The sequence below is a fragment of the Rhipicephalus sanguineus genome, chromosome 9 (genome assembly GCF_013339695.2).
Source record: "Rhipicephalus sanguineus isolate Rsan-2018 chromosome 9, BIME_Rsan_1.4, whole genome shotgun sequence".
NCBI classification, from domain to species: Eukaryota; Metazoa; Arthropoda; class Arachnida; order Ixodida; family Ixodidae; genus Rhipicephalus; species Rhipicephalus sanguineus.
In genome coordinates, this window is record NC_051184.2 from 37087589 (window position 1) to 37112973 (window position 25385).

A 25385-nucleotide genomic window follows, 5' to 3' on the forward strand; every position below is an offset into this window, starting at 1 on the left:
ACCACTCGGGAACAACTCAGATGCTGATGTACAGGTCAGCATGCACAGTCTAACAAACACAGACACATTTTGTAAGATTGGTCAGATCTGGTTACACAAAAGACATAAGGCAAGTGCATTGCGTATCACAGGGTAGAAAAAGGCGCTAGTAAGTGCACTGAAATACAAATAATACATGCTCATCCTAGAAGTATAATAATATAAGAGAGCAAAAAATGTTGAACATTCAATTGTGCCACCTGCAACCGGACTAACTGCTGGGCTAATTGGTCTTGCATTTTGTTACAAAATAGATGCATTGCATATCACAGAGTAGAAAAGGCACAGGTAAGAGCAATAATTTACAGCTTATCCAAAAACCTTGAACCTACAAGAGGGCACAAAAACGTCGAGTATTCAAGTTCAACACTCCGCAGCCTGAAAAAGGTTAGACAGTTACACTATCAGTCTTGTATTCTATCGTACTGCCTGCCCCTCGTGTCCATCTGTCATGTGGTGCTCAGTACCACATTCAGAATGCAAAGTGCATATGGGTAGATGCAAGAAGGGTTCATTGACATATACAGACACATTCACCGGGAAAACAAAACTACAGCAATTAAACTCTGGGGTTTTATGAGCCAAGACCGCAATATGATTATGAGGCATGCTGCAATGAGGGACTCTGAATTAATTTTGACCATCTGGGTTTCTTTAATGTGCACCTAAGTATAAGTGCACAATTGCTGTCATACTTCACCCCCACTGAAATATGGTCACCATAGCTGGGAATGAAGCCCATGTCCTCAAGTTGAGGAGCACAACACATTAGCAGCTAAGCTGCTACAGGACGTGTGCGTGAAATTAGTTAGTAAAGCTTACTAATGCAACATTACAACATTAGTAAAATTAGTAAACATTAATTACAACATTAGTAAAAGCTTACTAATGTTGTTAGTAGAAGGAAGTGACGCAAAATAAAATGTCAGGGAGAGAAATTGCTCTTTAGACATTTCTGGATATCACAGACATGATCTTTTTAAATGCACCTGGAACTCACAGCAAAAATTTAGAAGGTTCATTGTAACAAATAGATCTCATAAAAGTGTCACAGGTGTTGGTACCACTTATTCTTTCACAGACCCAAAGCAAATGACAATTGACTTAACAGATGTCATAAGGCTCATTAAGTAAAAATAAGATTATGAGGCTTCTCTCAATTTTTTGAAGCCGTGACATGCAAAAAATAAAGAAGCAAAATAGATGTATTGCTTTAAACAATGGCTGCTCTTCAATGAATTAAAATGTGGACAAATGATAAAAAAGTACACAAAAAAAGTACACACAAGACGTGAAAGATAGAGTTTTGGGCAGCAACAAATAAAAAAGGCCACGCTCTTCAAGGAGCAAAGTCATTTTCATAGTCAACAACTTGACGAAATCATTCATGATAGCAAAGGAAACCGTGAGTAATGTGCAATTGTATTATTTCACCTTGTCACTCCAAGATTGGCAGAGCAGTACAACATACAGGTACGATGCCATCAGTTGCTGGCAAAGTTTCAACTTTGCACCTCCGCCACTTGCAAAGTAGGATGATGCAATGCAGTGGTGACGACATGAAGGTTAGTAAAGGTGCTCACAATATCATTATGGCACTGAACACCCCCAGAAATGAAAATTATGCGATTTGTCATGAACAACGCCCAGAAAAAAAGTGGATATTAAAATAAATTTTCAGGTATGTATGTGTGACCATTGACACTATTGACGCTTGGTGTCAAATTAGGACAAGGACATAGACGAATTTGGCCAGTGCCTTGTATACTGGTCTGGGCACATGAGCAAGAGATTCCATTGTGCCGTAATACCAGCACTGGCATATGGCAAGCGGTCTACAAAAAAATACAAACCAACATCGTCATGATCAGTTTGTCACATCTGACACAAGAATTCCCCCATTATATCTGACAATATCTTATATCCGTGTTCCTCATATTGAGTAATAATATAATATGGTAATAACCGTATGGCCTGCTCAAACTTCAACACTGGTTTCTGGAAGTCGCAATGTCATAACATTCCCAACATTGCATAAAGCAAGCTTTTGCCCCATTGGTGAGAATAATGGCATCACCTACTTCTGCGGAAAGGTAATGCAGGACAAAGGAGCAAAAGCCTCAAAAGCGCTTGCTGTCTGTTCGGGCACCGACTGCCTTTACCAATCTTGGCACAATGGCACTGTGGAGATGTCCTTGGAATGTGCGTACCGAGAACCTGCAAAAAGATACACAATGATAAGAATATGAGCAGCATGAGAACACAACAGAATTCAGACCTAACGCTGAAACAAAATGGACAAATGACAACCACCTGATTGTAGCCACCTTGTGGTATTTTGTAGAGCTTATTTGCAATATTGTCCATGAGCTTTGAGTTCTTGACTAACTCGCCCTTGCCTTGCCATTTGCTAGCATTCTGGTTAGCTCACTTGGTAGAGTGACTGCCCAGGAAAGGCGCTGGTCCCAGATTCGATCCCCGGACCTGGGCAAATTTTTCTTCAACTAGAAGCTTCTCTTTCTGAAAAATCCGTATGGATTTCCTTGTGGCTTTGGCTACAATTAGGTGGTTGTCATGCATCCCTTTCATAACCGTTCTGCCACCTTGGGGGATTCTTAGAATCCATTCGCAATAAGTATAGAATGTGACGCCAAAATGCCTTGCAGCTGGTGTCCCATATATATATCTATATATACACACACGCACACACCATGTAACACTTTACCATAAACAAAAAATGGTGAAAATATGTCACGAACAACGAGGGATGACTGAAGCCAAACAGCAGCCAAGAGTATGCGACACTGGAAAACATACAAGCTACACAGTGCTGCAGGTTCATACAGGTGCATCTCACTTATGCCATAGTTTCTAGTCAATTTAAACATTTTTTTATAACTACGAAGCATGAACAGTGCTGTAACTTTTGCTCTCAAGCATCATTTTTCTATGTTACTTTGCAACAAGAAAGTTTTCTGCAATAAAATGTCTCCCTCATAATGTGCCAATATCACAACAGTGAAGATGTGCAAATTTTCATAGCTCACAGGTCTAAACTGCCACGCATACATTGAAGACAAGGAGTTAGAGGCCATCTGAACCAAGATCAGTTATCACAGGTGGCAATACACAAATTAAGCATAGCAGACATTAGCTTCGACTGGAGAAGACGTGAGAAGTACATACAGGGGCAACTTGTCACAAAAAGCACTGGAACACCACCAAATTGTATTTCATAGAGGAAAGATTCAGTTGCTCTTTTTGATATAACCAAGGGCATAACATGCAAGGAGTTTGGAACCTTGCAAATAATGGAAAACAAAAGTCAAACCACAAGGCAAAGAAAGATACGGCCACATTTGCCGTTGCCCATGCTTTGTCGCCAGTTTTTTTTTACCCAAGAGCTGCCACACTAATCAACACTGCCAGTACAAGATACTCAGCAACAAGCAGTGAAAACATAGGGGCCAGAGCTTGGGAAACACGATTCCCTCTGCAGAATATTCCCAAGAGATGATGCGACCAAGCTTTACAATCATCATGTGGCTTCAGAGTTGGGGCTACAGCATGACTGTAGCTGCAGTATGCTGGTACGTACTATAAGCATGACAATGTTTCGACACAGTATGTCTGATCACCGTTTAAAGCAGTGCTCGTCTACGACTACCAGAAATCGGTTACAGGAGAGAGTTTACTAGCACGACGCGACTCACGTGGTGCAGGCTGCGATGGCAGCAGCATAGCAGGTGCCTGCACAGGAGGTTCAACGGTGATACTACCATAGGCACCGCCTTGTGGTGGTAGTACTGTTGCCGAAGGGTAGTATGTGTGCTGGGGATACGACACGAACGCAGCTGGAGTTGCATCTGAGACTACAGTGTAAGCTGGAGGTGCAGCAGTTGTAGACGCTCCTAGAAATGGTGTAAACACTCCCACTGTAGGCTGTGTAGTTGCCCCCGACATCACCGGAGGATGAACTGGTACCAGCAGTGGTTGAGGTCTGCCTCGCTGCACCATAGAAAGGGACAGCAAGTTCGTAGGTGTTCCATGGTAGAACTGAAGCATAGCATTACCATCCTCATCGGTCACTCCTGCACGTGCAAGGAGTTTACTACGAGACCCCTGTAAGTTTAACGAAGCGGCTACCACCAGTTACCGTGATAGCGTAACGTGGATATGCCCGAGCTGCCACCTTGAACGCAATTGGCCTCTAGTACTTGCTCTTCATTGTGACAGCAGGGCATAAATGGCAAAACCATTCATTGCTTAGTCTAATCTCATCCTGAGGACAACATATGTTTTGTCATTATTGTTCCAATCACTCATATGTTTTGACACTGCTAGGCCCCCAGAGGTGGCACCGATGTGGTGATTCGCTTCAGTAATCCGGGAAGCAAGACAATAAACGTAATTCATACAGGTTGCTTTTAAAGAGCCTCTAGTTTCTGCTAAAAATGTGCCCCACGGTTTGAATTAATGCACTGCTGTACTACTAGTACTCACAAACATCTCGGGGTGTCGTCGATGGCAGATGCAGGCTATGAAGAAACAGGTCAGCATCAAGACCACCATGACGCTGAAGCCAATGGTCACTTCAATAGGAACACTAAGTGAGGTGCCTTTCAGGTGTTCCACGTGAGAGACATGTTCCTGGTGTATCTGTTGCCCTGCAAGAATGTTTGAGAGGTCAGATCACACAAAGCACACAGACATGAAAACTGTGATGAGAGCAGAAAAAGAAAGGAACTTGAATCATTATTAGCATGGTCCCTCGACCACTCTACAGCAAACAATAAAACATGACAGCTGTGTACTTGCCTTGTGGTACAATAACATTGCAGCTGTAATATAAGTAACACCGAAGAAATTACTTACTTAGCAAGCCCAGAAATAAACACTGGCCAAATTATCCTAATGGCATGGCTGTCTGTGCACATTGAATTTACAGCTAATAATAATAATAATTGTTGGGGTTTAATGTCCCAAAGCCACGATTTGATTATGAGAGACGCCATGTGGAGGGCTCCGGAAATCTTGACCATCTGGTATTCTTTAACGTGCACCTAAATATAAGAAAATGGGGCTACCGCGGTCAGAATTCGACCCTGTGACCTGCAGGTCAGCAGTTGAGCACCATAACCACTAGACCACCATGGCGGGTTGCATTTACAGCTGAAAGCACCTGTTATTGTAAGCATGTGATCAAGACTCCTTGCCTGGTATAATACTGTTTTTCTTTTCTTACTGAGGTGTAGTGTTTCACACCTGAAGTAAGACCAAAATAAAAAGGGAAGACACATTGAATACAGGGTGTTATCGACACTAATGAAGATGTCTTTTTTTTCTTTTTGTTGTTGTTACACAACTTATGTTGCCCTTTCAATATGATTGCAGTTTCAACATACAACATGAAGATAAACAGGAATTTGAGTAAAGAGCTTCCTTCTTTGCTGTTCACATCTTCACACAACCATATTGCCACATATAATATTCTTGACAAGCAAAAAACAAAAAGTCGCAATTTCAATTATGCTATGGTTTGCAGCTTGTTTAAACCAAAGCATAACACAAGCGAGCGAACAATCATTTTCCATGATGAACTACACAAAGAGTTCAATGCAAGAGCATGCTCTTTTTACAATCAAGTAGAATGACAAGCAACTTACATCTTTTCTCAAATTCGTCATCAAAAGCATATGCCACATTGAGGAGAAAACTGAGGCAGACACATTTCACAAAGGACTTGATGAAGGGACCCATGATGGGATCGAAGTGACAAAAGCTGCTTCAGACAGGCCTGCATACCAAAAGATAATGAGCACAGATACATTAGTCATTATGTTTATTAATAACCAAAGGTGGCAACACTCAAAGGAGACTTCTGACATGGTGTTGCCTTGCTCTGTGCATTTATATTGTGTTATTCAGTGCTCAATGACTGCACTGTAATCATGATCAAAATGTGTTTTAGGTTGTTTTTTTCAGCAGCTATCTTATAGCATTTCTTTTTTTTAAATTCTTTATCATCTTTATTCTTCAGTAGACTGGTATGATAGCAGCACAATTATGAGTTGAGTTGAGTTGAGTTTATTTACCACGTACAGTTGTACAGTAAGTGCCAGGGACAGGGGGAAAAAGCTATCATTCAGTATAAAATTTGTGCCAACGACAGTCGATACCAGGCTAAAAATACATCAGTGATACAACCAATACGACTACTACGCTGCTTAACGAAAACGAATGACATTCATATAACGAATGACAAGCACATTCAAGAGGAACTACAATGTTAGTGTGATCACTCCACGATATATGTGGTCTACTGAATTTATTGCGTATAATAATAGTGAATTAAATGGGCACTTTTTCGTCATCGGGATGCTGGCAAACACTGACAAGATTTTACAGTACTGACTTTAGCATATATGTATGAAACGGCAGATAATTGTACGCGCATGCATGCCCACAAGTCACCACACCTGCACTTCCTAAATGCATTCTGTATGTATAAATATTACACCACTCCACTCTAGTCAGACAATTGGTATTGCTAGTAATAAATAATTACAAAGAAAGCCCGCACGGACCGCGCAGTAGAGTTACGGAGAAACAATCGGAGGGTTCTGCTAAGCGCAAATGCCGATGACAAAAGTTCATGATGCGGCGTCAATTTTAAGGATGCGATAGAATAGGGAGTGGATATTCACCCGGCATCCGGCTGAATTGCGCGAGCAGAACTTGGCCGGCAGTGTCTCCTCATTGGCCGGCTGTAGTCACGTGGTTAATGCCGGCATCCTGTGGCAAAAAGCGCTTTGCCGGCACGGGTATTTGTCGAGTGTCATTTCGCGAGCGGCCGTCAAACGAAGAGTGCCGGCATTTAGTGAGAGAACAATTATATGCCGGTAGTTTGACTTCCCCACGCCGTCGCCACATCCGAAAACGCACGCCGTGACGGCAACAGTTGTCCGGTTCTGGTTTGGCCGGCAATTTGCTTTTGCGGCCGGCCGTCAAGCGACGAGCGCCGGCACTTAGCGCACGGGTATTTGCGAGTTTCATTTCGCGAGCGGCCGTCAAGCGAAGAGTGCCGGCATTTAGTGCGGGAACAATTACATGCCGGTAGTTTGACTTGCCAACGCCGTAGCCACGTCTGAAAACGCACGCCGTGACAGCAACAGAGTTGTCTGGTTGTGGTTTGACCGGCAGTTTGCTTTCGCGAGCGGCCGGCCGTCAAGCGACACCAGGCAGCTGTGACTACTACGACGGCACAAGTCGTCCGGTTGTGGTGTGACCGGCAGTTTGCTTTCGCGAGCGGCCGGCCGTCAAGCGACGAGCGCTTAGCGCGGAGACAATTATTTGCCGGTAGTTTTACTAAACCATGGTATAGCCTCACCTGAAAACAGGCTGTGACTACTACGACGGCACAAGTCCTCCGGTTGTGGTTTGACCGGCAGTTTGCTTTCGCGAGCGGCCGAGCGCGGAGACAATTATTTGCCGATACATGTCAAGATAGTGTGACGTAGTCCCGCCACGTCGGTGACAAACATGGTGAAATAAAGGGGAAAAAAATCACCGACGATTACGATACCACCTAATATTCTGAGCGCAACTGTTTAGGTGTTATCAGTGCCCTCAGTGATAAAATTCTTGAAGAAGATGTGGAAACAAAGCCAGATTTGCTGAACTGTGGTGTTTTGGATGAGTGCATGGACATCAACCTTGTAAGGCCCTTTTTCAGCAGTGATGCATGGCTCTCTATAACGAGCACAGTGAAGGTGAAACATATCAATGCACCAGTGGGAATGTGAACAGTGTCACGAAGAGCTTGAGAAGTTTGACTATTTTTTGTGATTGGTGTCTCTGCTGGTACCATATACCTTGCACATTGTTGAAGAGGCAGCCAAAAAAAAGAAACTGTGGCAATGTTCCAAGTGTGTGACTATTATATAGGTCAACATTGTGCATTGGCTTTCACGTCAACATTGTACAAACAACTTTGTTACTTGTTATTGATGGCTTGCATTGATGTCATTGAAAGCACCGTGTTGGAGCACCAGCATGTGGGGACGTGGTGTTTGCGATGCCACATTAATGTTATCAAAACATCACATGCATGTACTTTTGTTATTTGCACACAGAGATGTTCCTGCCATGTTCTTTTCACATAGACGAAACTTGTTTGTCATCAGAGCCACCATCGTGCAGTGCCAGTTCATTGAGAAGCTGCGTCTATGGCATCATGTGCAAGCCATTCTGAAATGACCTTTTGTGTACCATGCAACAACAAAAAAAGTGAGAAATGTCATGGAGACAATGAAGGGTTGACTGGCACTGTAGCTGGTATCATACCCTCCATCTGATCTGAGGTATCCAAAGAAGAAACTGTGCGATGTTCCCTCTGCGGGTGACTTTTGACAATATTTATGTGCATATCTTCCATGTTAAAATTGTTTAAAACTGAGACGTGCTACATTTTATATCACCTGACGTTACCCGTTGTGTAGAGTTTGACCTCTACTAATTGCCATTATCATACCCCTGCATCTGATTTGAGGTAGTCGAAGAAGAAACTGTGCAATGTTCCCACTGCAGGTGACTTTTGACAATATTTATGTGCATACCTTCCATGTTAAAATTGTTTAAAACTGAGACGTGCTACTTTTTTATATCACCTGACGTTACCTGTTGTGTAGAGTTTGACCTCTACTAATTGCCATTATCATACCCCTCCATCTGATTTGAGGTAGTCAAAGAAGAAACTGTGCAATGTTCCCACTGCAGGTGACTTTTGACAATATTTATGTGCATATCTTGACCTTTGACAATATTTATGTGCATATCTTCCATGTTAAAATTGTTTAAAACTGAGACGTGCTACTTTTTTATATCACCTGACGTTACCTGTTGTGTAGAGTTTGACCTCTACTAATTGCCATATCATACCCCTCCATCTGATTTGAGGTAGTCAGAGAAGAAACTGCAATGTTCCCACTGCAGGTGACTTTTGACAATATTGATGTGCATATCTTCCATGTTAAAATTGTGTAAACTAAGACTTGTGTTGCCTTTTATAAACGCCTGAAATTACTTTTTGTGTACCGTGCAACAAGAAAAAAAAAAAAGCAAAGTGAGGAGTGTGTTGTCGACATTCAAAGACAAATTCAGGATAAGATGGAAGCTTGCAGAGATTTAAAAAATCATCGAAAAGGCATGTTGCTAGAGCCAACATTTCGACAGGTGGACTGTTATCATCAAGGCTGCCCTGACAAAGCAGGCCCGTTTGTTGAAATGTTGGCTCCAGCGACATTCCCAGGCCAAGGACTTTTCATCTCATAGAAACGCACAAGATGTTCAGTAGCGCCTTTGCTGATATCATACATAGCCCTTCCATATGTCATCAGAGGCAGCCAAAGAACAAAAATATGAAACTTTCGTGTCAGTATTGTGCATTTCAGAATTTTTCGTAACTTCTAAATGTATGACATTTATTTTGGCAACATAGAAATAAAAAATTGAGACCCCCCTTTTTTTTTCACTCCAATGTGCACTATGAAAGCAACGGTACACTTGCGAAGTTCGCAGGGCATTCTAAGTGGAGGACATACCGTCAGGTTCCGAAGTAACAGCGCAAATGCCGGTCAAACCACAACCGGACGACTTGTGCCGTCGTAGCAGTCACAGCATGTTTTCAGGGGACGCTATACCATGGATAAGTAAAACTACCGGCAAATAATTGTCTCCGCGCCGATCGAGTGCCGGCGCTTGTCGCTTGACGGCCTGCCGCTTGCGAAAGCAAACTGCATGCCGGTCAAACCACAACCGGACGACTTGTGCCGTCGTAGTAGTCACAGCTGCCTGTTTTCAGGGGAGGCTATACCATGGATAAGTAAAACTACCGGCAAATAATTGTCTCCGCGCTAAGTGCCGGCGCTCGTCGCTTGACGGCCGGCCGCTCGCGAAAGCAAACTGCCGGTCAAACCACAGCCAGACAACTCTGTTGCCGTCACGGCGTGCGTTTTCAGACGTGGCGACGGCGTGGGTCTAAATGCTGGCACTCTTCGCTTGACGGCCGCTCGCGAAATGAAACTCGCAAATACCCGTGCGCTAAGTGCCGGCGCTCATCGCTTGACGGCCGGCCGCAAAAGCAAACTGCCGGCCAAACCAGAACCGGACAACTGTTGCCGCCACGGCGTGCGTTTTCGGATGTGGCGACTGCGTGGGTAAGTCAAACTACCGGCATATAATTGTTCTCTCACTAAATGCCGGCATCTTCGCTTGACGGCCACTCGCGAAATGACACTCGGCAAATACACCCGTGCCGGCAAAGCGCTTTTTGCCTCAGGATTCCGGCATTAACCACGTGACTACAGCCGGCCAATGAGGAGACACTGCCGGCCAAGTTCCGCTCGCGCAATTCAGCCGGATGCCGGGCGAATATCCACTCCCGATAGAATAACATCACGCCCGGGTTATGTGCTGACAGTTTTGAACCAGAAACGGCGAACAGCGCGTGCATGAACAACTTAATTTGAAGTAGACTGCAAACATATTCCGGACATGCTGTTGTCAAATCAACCGTTCACCTCGAAGGATACTGTAAAGACAACAACAGCGGATATTCCAACTCAAAGTACTCACAGTGTTCTGTGTTTACCTCTGGTAGCCACCCTACCTCTGGTGCTTTAAAAACGGGGAAAATGTTGCCTGTCAGCTGTCAGAAACACACCACAGCTAGTTCACTTTACCACAGCAACGGCACGCCAACGTTGAGTTTACACACATACGCGCAATAATAAGAAACAAGATTCATTGGTCGGCAGCATAGACGTCACATATTACACACGCAGTTACGTGCAGTAGCAGGCGCTGGCAGTAGTTTCCTTGTACAAACGGCGTAAACACATATCCCTAGGCTGAGTCAAAGTCCCTGTCAAAGCGATCAAACAGGGACTTTCGGCCAAATACTTACACGGAAATCCCCGTTTTGGTGCCTTCTGGGGAATATTTTGCCAATCTTCTTTTTTGTAAGAAACAGCGCGGTGCTCACTTGTGACTGGTCCACCTGCAACAACAGTTGCCCCCCTCCCCCCCAAAAAAAGAAAGATAAAGAAACCTTGAGTTCCTTGTGTGACCTCATAGGCGTGCGCAGGGTTCCCCATCAGGGGGGGCAAAGGTTCATCGCAGCGCCCCCCTCCCCCACCCTACTAAGTCAATGTATGGGGCAGATTTTGCGCCCCCCCCCCCTCTGAGGTGACTATAAGGGTCAATGTACGGGACAGAGTTTGCGCCCCCCCTCTTAGGTGATTAGGGGGGGGGGCGCCCCCCCTGCCCCCCCTGTGCGCACGCCTATGTGTGACCTACTGGAAAGGTCGTGGTTTCCTGTATTCCCTGAACCTTTTAACAAATCCCAGTTCAACGACTGCCACAGTAATTCTACGACTGCCTTATCCACTTTCCCAAGTTAGAGGCAGAGAACGAAGAAATAAATAAACAAAAAAATAAATACAAAAATAGAGACTGTGCTCGGGGGGAGCGGGGGGGTAGCCAGGATTCTCCTCCAGCAAGGGGGTTTGTGTGATTGAGAGTATCATTTGCATACAAGGGCCTCTTTTAAGAATAAATTTCGTCATTCTATATACTACAATTAGTCAAACATTCTAGCTTAGTTATGCAAGCTCTAATTACGTATTTTATAGCATAAGTTGAAAAGTTGTGGGACTTGCTAAGGAAGGAACACCCAACACGTAAAATTACGTCTAATGGTTCTTTTTTCAAAACTAACAAAAACTTACCAAGTGATGTCGCTGTACATTTGTGCACATGAATTGAAATGTTCCGAATAGTCTTTCAGAAGAATGAACCCCACAAGCCTGTCACGTACAAGAAAAGACAACGAAACTGTTTCAATCTGTGTGTGTTCAACGCTGGGCATACCTTCCGCCATTTAGGACCATATAGTGTATTTTGCATTTCTGAACACTGGCACTGATGCACGCAGAACTCTGGAAGTTGTATATGATCACTTTTACGACGATGCCGCTGAAAATGTGAGTGTTCTTGCTTGGTAGACATTCATACAAAGAATGAATTATGTGGAATGAAGTAAATACCAGGGGCAATGTTGAGGAGAAGGCTGAAGTGTTTTGATTAGTCAGAGACTAAATTAAACCTGTTTAGACGCATCGTACGAAATGCATAAAAAATTATGTTAGTACGCCGGAAAAAAGAAACATTTGCGCAGGATGGAAAAGTGTTATGGGTGATATGCACACAAAAAGTTCAAACTTTGTTTTTTATTTGGGGGTTTCAGGTGTATACTTAATATTTTAATTGTTTTTTTTTTATGTGACGAGCCTATCTTGTTTCCTTGACATGGTGAGACAGCATGGCACCAAAATTCAGTTTACACAAGCATAGGGAGCATGTTGCAGGATATGTGCAATTGAGGCTTAAACTGTGTAGATTAGCTACATTCTTTTTAGAAAAAAAATTTGTTTAGCGATTTCAGAGCACTAGAGGCATGCATTACAACCACGTAGGATCGCTGGCCAGTATCTTGAATGAAGTGAGTATGGAAGAGATCGAGGAAAAAGACAGCAATTTATGACTGAAATATAGACAATGACTGTCGAGTGTCAGTTAAATACAAGCTTTCAAAAAAAAAAATTATATTCACACAAGTGATTGAGAACATTGTATATAGCTATTATGTGCACTACAGCCTATTGCATTGCGAAAAAGCTTTCCCGGCCTGCTGTAAGTGAAAGATTGACTGTATAAATTGAAGTGTGGTATTGAATTAGGAGCAGAGGAGGCTGCCAGTCGTGACCGACTATCTCAAGTACATGTACATGTACATGTAAGTGTCTGCGTACGCTACGACACTTAAAGAATGCACAAATCAATAATATCGACAGTGAACCACTCAAAACACTGCCATACCAAATATTGTCGATGTAAATTATCTTTATTCATAACTTAGGAACAATTGATATAAAATATTGTTGCACAAGGCAGCATGCACACTTGCAATGCAGCAAGTAAAACGGCAGACAACAAATAGAAATTAAACGAAGGTAGGCACATGTTGGCAAAAGACCGTGACACAAAACAGATGCAAGTTAATTGCCTCGCGTATCACAGTATAAAAAGAGCATCGATACGAGCACTGACCTCCACACATGCTTGAGCATATAATGCAGGAAAGAAATGTTTATTAAAATGCAGCGACTTCCAACGCTCAGCACTTGCAACCATGCATATGCATAGAGTCTTTGTACCAGCACAAACATTCACAACATGAACATAAACACTCAGAATTCACATAAAACACATTCAGACCATGCAGAGCGTAAAACAGCTCTTGAGGCGAAATTCAAGTTTGTTGTGCATGAAATGGAAGTGTGCAAGTTGTGTACATCATCTAGAAGCTTACACAGCAGAAACTTGTTCAACATTGGCAAACACTTTAGCAAAGAAGATGAGGTGACAAAATGTTTGTCACGTAGTGTGTGTATGTCACGTTACATTGACAGGAACATGACAGTGAAAACAATTAGTATTTGTCACCGTCATGCTCGATAACGTGTGACTGCTAGAAATGCATCTTTATGAATGCATTTGGCAATCAAAATAAAATTACCGGAGACTCACTGCCACAAACTGTGGATCTAACATCTGTTCGAATGCGTGCACTGCACTTATTAATGACTTACTGAAACAACCTTAACTAGTGCGAGTACAGTCCTTCAGGGTATTTGAATAACAATAATAATTATTATAAGTGAACACATATGTTATGCAGTCTTATCATTTAAAATAAATTATGCAGTTTGACATCACAAGATGGCTCATAAATTGTGAGACACTAGAGCAGGGGGCTTCCCATTAATCTTGACCACCTGGGAATCGTGCAAGACACAAGACTATATTTGCATTTTTCCCCCATCACTTAGGTGCAGCCACCATGGCCGGAAACTTAACACAGTTCACTTAAGTCAATCAAAGAGATGGTTAAAGCAGATCGGTAAATAAGATACTATGCCCCTGGTATTTACTATGCATAGGCAGACCCAGCAAAATCAGGAGCCATAAATTGTTCAACCACCTACAAAGCTCAATAGGATAAACCAAGAAGCTTCTCTGTTTCTTTGGTCAATGCAGTGCATGCAAAGTGACATCACTGTGCAATAAGACTAAGGATAAAATGCAAAGTGCAGATCACAGCTCAGAAGAAGGTGCTTAAACGAACACTCATAGTTCATATTTTACCACTGGGTCATTCTCAGTGGTTCATCAGCAGGTGTACCTTCACTTTTTATGATATAGCAGCATGATACCTTAGCTGAAGTGATGAGGATCCAGTCTGCTGGCTCAGGTAATCAACGCGTACCAAAAGTGATGCCCAATGATGCGATCAACTGAGAATATGTGGCCCCTGATGATATAATGTCCGCAGTTTTTGCTGGAATGCTGTCATGTCTATAAGAGACAAGTCTGAGAGCACACACCAGCTTAAATGTGGCTGTCACTTAGATGACTATATTATGCCAACCTCAAGAGTGAAGGAAAAATTGGTCTTGCATACTCAGAGCAGTGGGCAAGAGATTCGGAATTATCTTTGTACATGTGCACGAGAGTATTTAAAAGGTGGCTTTAATGGTGTTGACGTTACTTGTTCCTAGAATTAAGAACAAAAAACTAATCATTCAGGATAGAACAGTCAGTACAGACCAGGCTTATCAGAGTTTAGTTTGTTGAGCTACAAATGCAATACAGTCTATTCTGCCTTAATTATTATTGCCGTACACAACTACTTGTCTCACAGCCAATCGACATAATCGCATCGCTTTGTAATACCTTTCTCATCTCTGCGTAATTTTAACACACGTGTTTAATAAAGTGAAACATATTATTAAAAATGTCAGTGTGAATTTAGCAGTAGATACGACAGGCATTTTACGTTGGTAAGGAGGGAGATATTTGTTCATCGTTGCATTCGACCTCACTGAACTTTTCGTCTGGATCCATTCGCAGCTGTTTACACAAGAACCTGGGCAGCGGCTTCAGAACGAGTCAGTAGAGGATAAACAAAAACAACTTACTTTGACTAGCATGTAAACACAAGGTGTGTTCGTGACTCATTCACAGCCAGCGTGAGAACAATTTTTCCAAGTGGACAAGATGACAATAATGTGGACTAGTGTGCAACAGTCAGGCATACTTGCGACTCATTTGCTGCTGTCTCAACGTAGAATTTTTCTATGCTGATGGTCCTATTCCTCACGCAATACAAGTGTGCTTTTTGAGTGTGAAAGCTGTCATTATTTCTCTGCAAGGAGTGCTAAAATGAGGACGACAAGAAAGAAATATGCAATTACATATGGAGTCTTTCATGGCCTTTGTCCTCCATAAATTAAAATGCTGTTATATCTAGTATCTCATCATTGCGAATGATGAGTATCCAAATTATTTATAAAAATGTTACTTTCAGTGCATGATATGTGAAAGAAACATATTGGCAGTGCGTCATATTTAAACAGACCAGACTTTCACTGCGATCACACAAAGAATTGATTGATCCGACTCTGGATTGGTTTCAACCACCTGGAGTTCTGATGCGTGAACTTAATTTAAAGGGGCCCTGCGACACTTTTCCAAGTAATCATGAAATGACTTTACCTATCCAAGTTTATTGCTTCACAAATTAACTGCCGGAAAAATTTTAGAATCCGTCAAGTACGAGTGGAATTACAGGAATTTGTTGCATGCTTTGAGCGCTTTCTCTCTCCTTTTGTCCCAGCGAGCACGCTGAAAGCTACACAGCATGGTGGGATGACAAGAAGGCAAGAAGCTATGTCCGCATGGCAACAAATGAAATGATCTCGGGCACTTTCTTGTTTTTCTTTGAACGTGCCGCTCCCTTTCAGTGTGATGACGAGCGCATTTTGTAGAGTGCGGTACAGGCACAATGCAGCACTCTACAGCAGTCGATTCTGGGTATATATGGCATCATTTGTCGAGAGGAGAGTGAGCGCAATATCTAGCTGACTTTGAAATTTTAATTGTAAAGTGCATGCAGCGAGCTGTGCTACAATGTCTGGCTCATATTTTCACAGTAGCCTCGACTACCAATCAGCACTATTATCTGACCATGTCAAAAAAGTGTTGCAGGGCCCCTTTAATGACACGTGTTCTCACACACCAACATCACTGGACTCGAACCCGCGACCTCATGCTCAGTACAAAGATGCCACAGCCACCCAGCTGCCACACCGGTTCGACATGTGCGGTTACCATGCAAGGCTGTGCTCAACTATGATTTCATGACATAAGATTCTTCAGATTGGTTCGCATATGGTGGTGGTCGCTCATATGGCAGTGGCTCGCGTGGTGCGGATGGCGACGGCAACACGGCAGCCGGCGGCTGTATCAGTGGTGCGGCATCGTTGCCCATGTGGGGGCCCCCCTGTAAATATGGTGCAGTTGGCTGGGGGTAGTAAGTCTGCTGTGGACTTGGTGTGGCCGGAGACAGAGTCGCTCCCGAAACCAGAGGATACGAGTCAAGTGGGGCGTGCGTCCTTGCCCCCGACGTCACTACAGGTGCAGCTGGTGTCAGCGGAGGTGGAACGCAAGGACTGGCATTCTGCACCGAGCAGGCATGTTTATCACTGATGTGGGTCGTGGAATTGGTAATACTGTCACAGTTACAGGTCATTAATGTCACTTTGGCAATGCAGAATCTAGATGTGAGCAAATTGGTACTGAACTAATCAAACAAAACAAAACTACTAGTGGTATAAGTGTATGCGCATTGCCGTCACGATAGAGTCAACCCCCAAAATTTATTGCAGAAGAATGCTCTGTGGATGTGAAGGCTGGATAGACAGAACTGTATGAACTGAGTTCATATTTAAGAAATTTACGGTTGTGTTATAGAAAATTCAGAGTAGGCCTTTGTCTTACGAAACTATGAATAACTCACGATGGCACATACCAAGTGCCTTGGTGACGGCTTCTCGTGTTTTAATTATTAAGACAGTGCACAACAAAATAATTGTTGCTCACAAGATCTTGTGGCAGTGTGGGCATCAGATATCATTCAAGGAACGTGAATGAGCTTGTAAATTAGCAATATTTTACCTATGTACTTTCATAATGTATTGAGATACGAATTCCCAAAATGACAAATGAAACAGAATGGTACTCTGTGCATCATTCTTCACAATGTAGATGGAATGCTTTGTAGGGGAACAGTGTAAGGAATTCTGGCGTGTTTTCTACACAAGCTTGGGAACACAATTTAAAACTCACTTGCTTTAATTGTTGTGACAAGTTCATGAGTTCTTTCTAGTCTGCATTATTAATTAAAAAAATTTATATGTATGCAGAAAAAGTCATCATGCACTGTGTTCATTTATTATTATTTCATGTTATTATCTTTTGAAGCTGTGCTCCAAAAGACAAACAACTCATTTGCTGAATTAACGACCAATTCAAATATATTGATAATAAAACTGCTGCTATGGAGACCATGATACCAGATTCACATCTTTCGCAATATGCTTGTGATTCATGTTAAAGGGACAGGGCGTCCCTTTAACATGGACACAAGAGAGGTCGAGACACCCCAAACGCCAATGACTTTTCTCTTGTGTCAGTGTTTGTGCGCCCTGTCTCTTTAATATGAATTAGCTCAGCTCTCTGTTATTCTACGCTTGTTGTGATGTTCCACCAGCTGAGCTACAAATGCAACTGTCCTGCTGTCCACTTTCTTGGGCAGGCAATCTTTTCAAAAGCAAGCAGTCTCCTCATTCACCTTTTTCACTCTTCTACTTAATATTCTTCAAGCACTATGTTGAAAGTAAATATATAGACAACATGCAGCATAACACTTGAGACACTTTTGATTGGACCTGTGGAGCAAGTTTTAACATTAGAACATATAAAGCATTTTAACACATGAAGCGTTTTAGAAAAATGTGTTCACCAATTGATGACCGAGTGTTTAATTTTCACGTCATCATGTGTAGGTTCATTTTTTACATTGTCCTTTAAGAAGCTATACAACAGGCGCCCATTTTTAGGTGGCTGTGCAATTTTCAAGCAGGTAAGACATTCAGTGTTTCAGCTCTGTCATCCTCGTGTGTGCTGGCATATAGTATACGCACTGCAAATTTGAAATTGAAAAATAGTACTTATTCCATACCATAGGTGTATGTAGTGCATGATGCTAAAAGCGCAAGAAATGCAGTGAAACATAATTGTTCAATGAACATGAATTTTTGAATGAACTTCAATCAACTATTAATTAATGAAAAACTGTCACCAAAGGCACTAATATTCCAACAGTCTAATTTAACAAAACAACTAATTTCTCACATGGCTTCACTCTATGCTGGCTTTGTGCTATTGTAACTATAATAAGGGGCCTGCAGTGTATATCACCAAGAACAATGCCCACTGCTTTCAAAGTAGGCCCTGTACCACTGGTACACTTACATATATATTGCGCTGTCGTCGCAGGCAGAAACAGAGCAGGCTTATACAAGTTGCTGCAATCATCAAGGCGACAAATATGGTGACGATTGTTCCAGGAGCCAAGATGGTCCGTTTATGCATGCTATTCCCTGTGCATATAATGGAGTTTATTTTACACAGATCACACAAAACATTACACAACATTCAATATGACAGCAAACACCGAAAATTAACCCTTAATGGAGGAGTGTTGTCTACCGAAAAGAGACTAGAAAATCATATTTTTGCTTCCAGAGCTTTGGTTATGAGTACTACAAAGTTTGTCGCTGAGTGTCTTCAACCAACAATGAGTGATAGGCAGTGTTGCGATTTTAGACCAGTTTCACTTTCACTTGAGTCTTTTCTTTAAGAACAGGCATCCAATTTTCAGCTTAGTACATACTTCTCTGTGTTTGAGAACAAATGTTGCTTCAAATCCAAATCTCTGACTGTCCGCAGGTCCATTATAACAATGGTGAGGGTGGGACTCAAACACCCGTGTCATCTGTTGGTTACAGGAAGCACTAAATTGCTTAGGTACAAACAGGCAATCTGGTATGCTAAAAACGAATATTTGCATAATCTTCTAGAACGCATGTTGCTGTAGCTTTTTGCATATTATTGTATGGTATGTCATGTTGCAACGTGAAAAAAAAAATTTTTTTTTATATGTGACATACTACACTGTTGAGTGATCCTGTTAGCTTAAGTTACCTTGACACTTTCAATACTTGACACTTCTTTTGTTGTAAATTTATAAAACTGTCTAGTTGAAAGCAATTTATGCATGTTTACCTTCAAGCATAACCTGCATTTGAAGTAGTTCTAGAGGTCACTTAAAATGTAGGGCTGTTTGTAGAAATCTAGTATTTTATAAGCTTTGTGATCTGGTTAAAGCACCGAACACACCAGATAAAGTAAACACTCATAGGCGTTTTAAAAGAGAAAACTAGTCTGTGTATGCCTGCTGCTTAGTGTCTAGGATGAGTGAACTCTCAGCCAGACAGCTAGATCAGCGACTTTGTCGTAAATATGGAAACCCGCAACGACAGCAAGTGATAAGCGACAGGCTGTCGACAAATGCCACCTGAAGTTCCCCATCCGCCTATTTTGTGGCAGAGCATGAATACACTGACAAATGAGCACAATCCTGACTCCTTGCATATCATGAGCATTTTTTAGGTTCACAACAAAGGAACTTACATAAAAGACAGCCTCATCGAAAACATGTCCTTTGACATCTTGACGTGCAACTTATGTTTTGAATGGTATGCCTATTAAACTGCCCAAGAATGATTGAAGCAAATGAACTATATTTTACAAGTCACTAAGTGTGACTGCTCAAAACACATTATTAATTTCTTCTTCGCTCAAAGCCCCACGTTTTCTTTACAAAATGCACCGTATTTACTCGATTCTAATGCGACCACACATTTGCAATCCGAAGGGTGGCTTTTTATTGCATCAGGGCGAAAAAAAAAAAAAACAAGCAAAAATAAAATAATTGTGTGCATCGTTGCACTTTTTAGACAACTTGAATTTCAGTAATTCCAGTATTCGATTGTAATGCACGGATTGACTTCACGAAGCAAAAATCTGTAAAAAAAATTCTCATTACATTCGAGTAAATATGGTAGTTGAAGTCACCTGAAGCACCTCATATAGACAATCATCATAGAAATAAGTTAAATGTGCAGCCACAGACATAAGAGAACCACACAACACAAATGCCTGCTTTTCTTCATGATGGATCCTTACCAACCAAGACTTGTTCCATATAGACAGGTTGCATGCTTATAAACCGATGGACACAGTATAAGTAGAAAAACACATTGCATTCTATATTTTTGCTTCATTGATAAATACTTATAGCATGCTAAATCATGAAAATTCCGCACATGTACAATTCTTGCCTACCAAGATAACTTATGGCATCAATGTATGCCAAAATTGTCATATTTACCTAGAATGTGGAAGCAACATCAAGTTCCGCCATTTGTCTATATTGAAACATGAAAGAAGTGAGCAATCACTTTTGTTAATGAGCCACTTAGAAAGCTCAACAGAACCTTAATTGGCATGCTAATTTTCTGTGAATGTGGACATAGCACAGCTGCATAATGAGTTTACAATTAGGATGGCAAGGAAACTTACATTTTTTTTCAAACTCTTCATCAAAAGCGTATGCCAGATTGAGGAGAACACTGAACCAGACACATTCAAAAAAAGATTTGATGAAAGGATCCATGCTGGCTTCAAAATCACAACGGCTGATTCAGGCCTGCACATCAAAAGAAAGCAATAATTTCCAGTTTCGCGACAGTACTTATTGGTCAGTGTAGCAGAAGCATGATATGTATAAAAGCTATATACCGCGTTTGATAGAGATTAGAAAAAAACTGCAACGACTAGCATGATTGGAGTTTTGAGCTCGATTACTCAAACTGGCAGGTGCTAGTTACGTAAAAAGTAAAAACACACAATCATCTCATCAATGAAATATTACTAATTTTGTATTTTGATTATTTACTTTACAGTACATATTGCAATTGAAATTGACTAATTGTGGCAACTGATCTTGCAAGGCATATGCCCTTGAGATTTAGCCATGCACCATCGAATATGCCGTGAAAATGCGCTGTTGCTCCACTTACATTTTTAACAAAACATTCTTGTGTGCACTGAAGCATAAAAGTACCATATTTTCTCGCGTATAATCCGCCCCTGCATATAACCCACACCCCCACTTCTTAAAGGCCAACTCCGGCGATTTTTTGGCCATGTCAAAGTAATGGTGCTTTTATGTTCCTGAGACGCTCCTGTTACGGGCTCGATAGCAGAAATACTCGGCAAATTGGAGAATAATTTTAAATAAGCAAAAAAGCGCAACACCGAAACCGAAACCCAACCGAGTGTACTGTCTACGTATGACGTAGACGTTGTTACGAACGAACCGGAAGTCGTGCAAAGCATGCCGGTGACGCCGGCGCGGAGTATGAAAACTGTGAAAGCCGGGACGACCAGCGAAGCACCGGCCAAACCAACGCTGTCTGTCGCCTTGTGCACAGCAGACGCTCGCTGTAGCGGCCGAAGCGCCGAAGCGCCGAAGTTAGCGGTGCCCTCGGCTGCGTCACTTCCGGCGCCTTACCAATACTGACGTCACAGACTCAATGTTGCCAATAATTGTGGGTAGCCAGGAGGGCGTTTGCAGACAATCTTTAAAATTCATTTGCAAACAATCTGCGCATGTCTCAAGCCTGTAATTTGGCATAAATGACGGAAACGTGCAAAGGAACGTACCCAGCGAATTTCATTGAGATCCATCGACCTCGAAAAATCGCCGGAGTTGACCTTTAAGCACATTTCTCCATCTTTCAGTGTGGGTTATATGCGAGAAAATATGGCAATTGGAATGTCCATTCACTGTGTTACACACTTTGCGAATGAATATCTCAAAACTGACGTCGCCCTAAAAATTATTTGAATCACTGAATATATCAGCTTGCAAACTCACTGGCTACAATTGGTAAATTACAATATGTGCCAAAAAGCAATTCAATATTGAATTTCAATTAGTGAATTTAGTTCACTTGTCAATTTTGAGTTTGAGTTTCTCGCATAATTATCGTCCGCCACTTTAGTAATTGAGCTCAAGGACTAATTACACCTATCACAGGCAATATGTCAAGATTCTGTACTGGCTATATGTTCATATATATATATATATATATATATATATATATATATATATATATATATATATATATATATATATATATATATATATATATATATATATATATATCCATGTATCACACCTAACTAGTCCAACAAGAAGTATTCCTATGGAGAAGTAATAACCATGCGCTATACTTCAAGCAGTTTAATATATAAGAGACTGTAGCATACGAAGCTCTGCATATATGATATCCAGATATATATGTTTTCATGACAGAACCAAAAACATTCAAATAGGCTGTCTGTAACAATGAGCAAGGTCAGATATCTCAACAACAAAGACTTCTACAATAAAGCGATTATGGGTATGGCAAGAGATCTCTTACATACCAGCTTTATTGCAAGTGTTATGGTGCACGACTTTTATAATGAAGTAATTTGAATGTAATGATAATGATAATAATGATAATGATAATAATGATAATAATAATAATGTGTGTGCAGTTTTACATGCCAAAACTCAATGACGATGAGGCACATCGTAGTGAGTGATATTGGATTAATTTCAACCACCCGAGTTTCTTTCACATGCGCCTAAATCAAAGTACATGGTAGTTTTTGCATTTCGTCCCCATCAAAATGCAGCTGCCATGGACAGGAATGAAACATGCACACTCAAGCTAAGCAGCATGACACGTGCTAGGCTACCATGGCAGGTAATTTGAAGGTCCACCTCGAGTGCCTCCTTATAAAGGAAGTTTGCATGTATTGCAGTTCAGTTATCCAAATGTAGCTCACCAGTTATATAAATTATATCCTGAATACATTCTTTCATGAATCCCAATAGCAGGATTCCCTTCCCAATTGCAGTTAAACTGCGACCGGATGGCAGGTTTGATGGACGTTAGCATGCACAATCAGCTGCACTGCAACAACAACACTGTTTGTGCACACAATGCTTAATATATGTGCACAGAACACTGCCCAAGTCCTGTCTTCTCTGATCATGTGTTTGTTTTTCTTAGCACAAAAATCAAAATGTTATGCCCAAGCCAGCCCAGTCGCACAATCCATCAGGTGGAGCGTGAGGGAGTGTCCACTAGCTCAGTCGCTTTTGCAGTCAAACTTGCTGCATGATCTGGCACTCTACATGCGGGCAGCACCAATGGGGCATGTGCATGCGCAGTCATTGCGAACATGCCTCAAGTGGTAAATTCACATTAAAAATTATCATAAATATATATGAAGCGTGCATGGGCACTACAGCTGCTCCAGCCATGTTGAAACAGTTATCCGATGAACAAGAAAGCCAGTTGTAAATAGGAGTGTTGTACATGCGAAGGGAAGGCATTGTCTTGTGAGAACAGACAATAGGAAAACAAGATCATAGATTAACAGCCAAGCTGTTCTAGGTCGGCTCTTTGCCGTCCGACGTCACGCAGCAGCAGAGCCAGGTCACGTGACCAGGAGAGGAGGGCATCCGAGCAGCTGCACCACGCAGGTCACATGACCAACGCGCCGGGGGAGCAGCGGACCAATCAGAGAGCGCGCCGGGGTAGGGTCAGTAGGGTACTCCGGTAGTGGGAGCTCGCGCTGTACTTGCTGTACTCGCACGAGAGTGGCAGCGCCGACGTCGCCAACACACCCGAGCTTCGAGAGCAGGAAACGCAAGGCAATCGGCAGGTTCGAAAGAAGGAAGCCCAAAGGAAACGGCAGGGAAAGGAAACGAAATCCACCACGGCGATACACGCAAGAACCACAGTGAAACAGAAAACTCCACCACGAATCATGGCAAAACACCAAAACACAAACAAAACGCCGAGAATCGCAGCAAAACCCCAAAAAAAGATCACAGCAAAACAACGAAAATACGACCACAGCTCAGCTGTTTCTCACTTCGTGGAACTGGGTTTACTTTAAACTGCTCGTGCAAGACGCGATGAGCAACAACTGAAACGACGAATTTCATATGTAATATTAATTGCCGGGGTTTAACGTCCCGAAACCACGATATGATTACGAGAGACGCCGTAGTGGAGGGCTCCGGAAATTGACCACCTGCGGTTCTTCAACGTGCACCTAAATGTAAGTACACGGGCCTCTAGCATTGTTGCCTCGAGCGAAAGAATTTCATTTGTAGTGCAGTCGATTTACGCAACCATCAAGAGCAGACCGGTCCTTTTCCCCGAAGCTTTTCACAATTGTATAAAGAAATATATACAGGGGTGTAGAACTACCCATAATAACATCCTGACTACGCCCCATTTCGCAAGTAGCACCAAAGACATAAAAAAGTGACATACACGGCATGTCATTGCTCCGAAATAAAATCCTGGCTACGCCCGTCTGACCGCGATTGTACGATACATATCGCATACGCCACCTAAAAGTATGCGAAGTATATTTTACGGACCCTAAATAAAATCCTGGCTATGCTCTTCTCGTAATCAACGCTAACACAGACATGACATTGACCTTGGATAATCTAAAAATGCAGAAGTCATGTTGTAGTTACCTCGATTAGGTTTCCTCAACGAAGGAAGTGATGCTTGGTTGTTCACTGCGGCTGCGAGAGATTTACGCCTTTACGCTGCGTGCAGACGCGACTAGCAGTCGAGGCCGTCAAGGCACACACTGCACTGTCTGGCTACACACTGACGGCAAGCTTGCTGACGGTGCTTACGACACGCACACGACGCACAGCGAGACGTAAACACGCGCCGTCGTCTTGTCACGCCGCGTGCCTAACCAAGGCCAAACAGAGTTATTTTAGGGATATCTCGTACAGGTCGAGGACTGCGGTTAGCAGACACATTGAACAGTCGTCTAGCCGAGATATCCCTACTAGTACCCAGATGCCCCCACAGAGGCGCGCCACGATGACAGTACTAGTGCGAAGAACGATCACTCAAAGGAAAATGTTTTTTTTTTTCATTTTCCGGGCCCAGATAATAGATGGGGGTGGAGGTAGATGAGATCCGCCTACCCCCGCACCATGATACCAAGTAACCGACGCACACGCATATGGTCAAAAGCAAAACACACGTACTTCGAGCTGGTTTACTAGTTCATTCTTCAATAGGACACAGAAAAAAGAAGGGGACAACACGTGCGCAGTCCCCTTCTTTTTTCTGTGTCCCTGTTTCGTATAG

The 25385-nt window shown here is 42.4% G+C and overlaps 2 protein-coding genes across 3 annotated transcripts; both read right to left on the reverse strand.

Annotated features, from left to right (window-relative positions):
• Nucleotides 1-915: 915 nt before the first annotated feature.
• Nucleotides 916-10788, reverse strand: LOC119404995 (uncharacterized). Of its 2 annotated transcripts, none has more exons than XM_037671743.2 (5): nt 10675-10788; nt 5706-5836; nt 4543-4706; nt 3753-4047; nt 916-2256 (listed from the first exon to the last, which is right to left on the reverse strand). In XM_037671743.2, the coding sequence occupies exons 2-5, from the start codon at nt 5797-5799 to the stop codon at nt 2198-2200; spliced, it is 612 nt and encodes a 203-aa protein (XP_037527671.1). In that variant the 5' UTR covers nt 5800-5836; nt 10675-10788; the 3' UTR covers nt 916-2197. The 2 variants fall into 2 exon arrangements, with proteins under 2 accessions (XP_037527671.1, XP_037527673.1); XM_037671745.2 differs by having other exon boundaries at nt 10691-10779.
• A 5534-nt stretch (nt 10789-16322) lies between these two features.
• On the reverse strand, nt 16323-24995 carry LOC119404997 (uncharacterized). Its single transcript, XM_049419149.1, has 4 exons — nt 24749-24995; nt 20710-20836; nt 18538-18665; nt 16323-16681 (listed from the first exon to the last, which is right to left on the reverse strand). The coding sequence occupies exons 2-4, from the start codon at nt 20801-20803 to the stop codon at nt 16352-16354; spliced, it is 552 nt and encodes a 183-aa protein (XP_049275106.1). The 5' UTR covers nt 20804-20836; nt 24749-24995; the 3' UTR covers nt 16323-16351.
• Between the last annotated feature and the right edge of the window lie 390 nt (nt 24996-25385).

What these genes read in the sequence shown, in the direction of transcription:
- LOC119404995 (XM_037671743.2), bottom strand. Translation starts at nt 5,799, where the DNA reads ATGGGTCCCTTCATCAAGTCCTTTGTGAAATGTGTCTGCCTCAGTTTT. An exon ending in TGACGAATTTGAGAAAAGAT is followed by an intron (nt 4,707 to 5,705) that starts GTAAGTTGCTTG and finishes ACATTCTTGCAG; the next exon opens with GGCAACAGATACACCAGGAA. An exon ending in GACGACACCCCGAGATGTTT is followed by an intron (nt 4,048 to 4,542) that starts GTGAGTACTAGT and finishes TCTATGGTGCAG; the next exon opens with CGAGGCAGACCTCAACCACT.
- LOC119404997 (XM_049419149.1), bottom strand. Translation starts at nt 20,803, where the DNA reads ATGGATCCTTTCATCAAATCTTTTTTTGAATGTGTCTGGTTCAGTGTT. An exon ending in TGAAGAGTTTGAAAAAAAAT is followed by an intron (nt 18,666 to 20,709) that starts GTAAGTTTCCTT and finishes TTATATGCACAG; the next exon opens with GGAATAGCATGCATAAACGG. An exon ending in GACGACAGCGCAATATATAT is followed by an intron (nt 16,682 to 18,537) that starts GTAAGTGTACCA and finishes TGCTCGGTGCAG; the next exon opens with AATGCCAGTCCTTGCGTTCC.